This window comes from Grosmannia clavigera (genome assembly GCF_000143105.1).
Source record: "Grosmannia clavigera kw1407 unplaced genomic scaffold GCSC_132, whole genome shotgun sequence".
NCBI classification, from domain to species: domain Eukaryota; kingdom Fungi; phylum Ascomycota; class Sordariomycetes; order Ophiostomatales; family Ophiostomataceae; genus Leptographium; species Leptographium clavigerum.
The window spans coordinates 580,187-583,482 of NW_014040810.1; the positions used below are offsets into that span (position 1 = coordinate 580,187).

Below are 3,296 nucleotides of genomic sequence, written 5' to 3' on the forward strand. Positions count from 1 at the left end.
TTGAGATCCTATGGATGTATTCAATTCTTAATGGCTGCACTTCTCTATATTGGTGGGGCTGTAGGCGAAAGGATAGCTGCAACAGTCATCACGTTTCCATCATACGTTTCAACGCACCAAGTAATGCTCGAGCTTTGTGATACCGTAACGACTAGACCATCCAGTTGCTTTGCTTAGCTCAATGATGTATGTGCGCGAATAAATGAAGGGAAACAAAACAGGACAGGCTGCATCAACCGATGAACGCAGAGTTTGCTTGGTAAAGTCTTCGTTCTACCCCCATCGGGTAGCGGTTTTGATAATGATTCCAATGCATAATCTTTGAAAATAAATGGGTGGTGAAGGACCGATTTATAATACGATCTAGATCGCAATCTATTGTGAGTTGCTAATGCATATCTTGGTGGCGGAACAGAGCTTGAGATACTTTATCACTAATATGAAAAATAAAAACCCCGGTTTCAGGACTGGAGAAAGCAGAGATCGGAAACGATATATAAATGCTCTCGTTTTCAGATTTAAGTTTGAGTTCATCGACAGCTTTCAATCGTCTTCTCACCAGTAACAGTCTATTAACACACGTTATAAATCCGAATTTTATCCTTTACTTTACTATTCAACATCAAGCAAAATCCGCACGTTTCACAATGTCCGATTCTCTGGCCTTCATCACTGGCACCTCTGGCTTCATTGGTGCACAGGTTCTGGCGCTTGCTCTGGAGGAGGGCTATCGTGCGCGCCTAAGTGTGCGGCGTGAGGCCCAAATTGCCGACATTCGTTCGCGGTACCCAGACCACGCCAGCAAGCTCGAGTTTGTTGTCATCCCTGATCTCACCGACCTTTCCGCGCTCAAAGATGCATTGAAGGGTGTCGAGTACATCATCCACGTGGCGTCGCCGATGCCCAGTCAGACGGCGACCGACCTGAAGAAGGACTACGTCGACCCGGCTGTCAAAAACACGACGAATGTTTTAGACGCCGCGGCTGTGACGCCTACTGTGAAGCGTGTAGTGATCACCGCATCGGCTCTGTCGGTTATTCCGCAGGGTGGTCTCGCCAAGCCAGGAGTTGTGGCAGAGGAGGGAACGAACCGCAACTGGAAGCTCGATGAAGACACTGCCAACGCAGACCCTTCCGGTTTTGACAAGTACTACATCTCAAAGCTTCTTGCGCACCGCGCAACATTGGACTGGGCTGAGGCTCACAAGAGCAGCAGCCTTGAGGTTGCTTCGGTGCTGCCTAGCTTCGTCATCGGAACTGATCTGACGCAAAAGGGACTGACTTTGCAAGGAGTGAACGGATACTTCTGGACCTCGCTCGGGCTGGAGAAGCTGCTAATTCTACCCATGGTGGTAGATGTGCGCGATGTTGCAGCTATTCACGTGCGTGCTCTGAAGATGAAAGCGCTGACACCCGGAGCGGTCACGGAGTTCATCGCTGATGGGCATCACACGACATGGGAAGAGATTCTCGGCTTCCTTAAGAGCAAGTACCCATCGGTAGAGATTAAACTGGTGGCGCCGTTCCCAGAGGCGATTCTGTCAGACACAACTCGGGCTGAACGTGACCTTGGCATTAAGTGGCACGCTGTGAGCGACCTGGTTAGCAGTGTTATGGACCAGCAGCTGGAAAAGCAGGCCAAGGTATAGAGTTTTTAAGGAAGTATAAATTGCCGTAGTCCTGAAGGCTGGAGTGGGGAAAGGGGGCACGAGAACGGGCGCTTATCATCAAAATTGAATCCATGATACTATTCCCACATTACATCTAAATGCGATAACTACATGCATCACGGCCGTATGTACAAATAGCAAACAAACCCAAGAGCAAATAAACTGCGACCAAAGATTTCTCTTGATAGCTAATGTCCATTGCAGGGAGCCCTTCGACATGCGTAGGATTATTAAGCGTTGTCAGGAAGTTGCTATTTTGACGTTCACTGTTTTCAACGACGTATCGTTTGTATGCTGAGAGCCGCGTTCTCCATCTCAGAGGCCATCGACGAAATAGTCGACATTGACATCCTGAATATGTACACTCACGGGAATGCCACATATGTTGTGGCCGCCGCGACGGCAATCGTCAAGCGACTGACAGATGTGCCGCTTAGTGCACCGGATCAGGCGGCAGGCACCTGGCATGGCGCCTCCTGCTTAGTCAACTTGACGGGCGACGCGCAATAATGGTCGAACTCGCAGCGGCCGCCCGCTCGACAGTAGCCCGTGATGTGAAAGCTTTGGCAAAGAGGTCGGTTACAGTCGCGCACAAAAAACTCCTTGTCGTGATTACAAGCAGGTTGCCCGCGCGCATTCGCGAGCGAAGATTTACGTTAATAAGTAAGGCAAGATGCTTGCGGAGGGATTTTATTACGTTGATTACTAAGTGCTATACGGTGTGTGATTGGCTACGCTTAAGGATAGGTTAGTCAGCTGTTAGCCAGTACGCAGTCTGTCTGCCAGTCAATTTCTACTCGAGTCTGCCTCCGGCTCATAAACAAAAGATCCTGTGAAGGTCAAAGGAGGCTATACGGAGTACGTGGCGGTCATATAACGTGATGCACTGTGAGGAGCAGGAGGCTGAATAGGGTCTAGTGTAGGCGAAAGAAGTGTTGTGTACGGAGATCCCTACCAAAAGTTCTTTCTCACCGCTTTGGCAAAATAAGAAGGTGGGTATAGTGCTAGTAATGTATTGCTACTGTATTTACTACAGCAGTGTTAGCGTATTTCTATGTGCTAAGCGCCCTGTAAAAATATTAGTAATTGAGTTATATTAGCGATAATATCCACTAAGCTCTAGCGTATCATCGCTAACAGCTTTCTCCGTATGATTTACACTCTGCACTATGTATTGCCGCAGTTATAGAAAAGCGGTGAGAACGAACTTTTGGTAGGGACCTCCGTACTAAGGAAGAAATAGATATTACATCGCAACCCTTCTGGGGGTCCGTATTAATACTAGTGCCAGGCCCCGCTTTTGTACCAATCACAGGCCCGTAAGTCCAAGTGGGGCGGAAGGGCCACAGTGTGGCGGATTCCAATGCTTGACAGAAACATGCGTTTTGTGGCGCACGGCGCCCAGTCCCACTTATTCAGTACACGCTTACTCCGTACTAGGTCCAAATAATTTACAGCATTATCTTACGCTAAGATGTCTTATTAGTATGATACAAACGTTATGCTTATGGGCAGAAGTGCACACTCTTCAATGGATTATCATGTGAATTGTGTCGAATGAGCTACACAGTATTTGAGGAGACATTGACGGTACGTTATATGGTAGAAAGATACGGAGTACGAATT

At 48.1% G+C, this 3,296-nt stretch overlaps 2 protein-coding genes across 2 annotated transcripts; both read left to right on the top strand.

Annotated features, from left to right (window-relative positions):
* Positions 1-647: 647 nt before the first annotated feature.
* Positions 648-1,649, top strand: CMQ_5345 (NAD dependent epimerase dehydratase family protein; the record flags this gene model as incomplete). Its single annotated transcript, XM_014319090.1, has 1 exon — positions 648-1,649. The coding sequence occupies one exon, from the start codon at positions 648-650 to the stop codon at positions 1,647-1,649; it is 1,002 nt and encodes a 333-aa protein (XP_014174565.1).
* A 312-nt stretch (positions 1,650-1,961) lies between these two features.
* CMQ_5357 (uncharacterized protein) lies at positions 1,962-2,180 on the top strand (the record flags this gene model as incomplete). Its single annotated transcript, XM_014319102.1, has 1 exon — positions 1,962-2,180. One exon carries the CDS (start codon positions 1,962-1,964, stop codon positions 2,178-2,180), a length of 219 nt encoding a protein of 72 aa, XP_014174577.1.
* Positions 2,181-3,296: the final 1,116 nt, after the last annotated feature.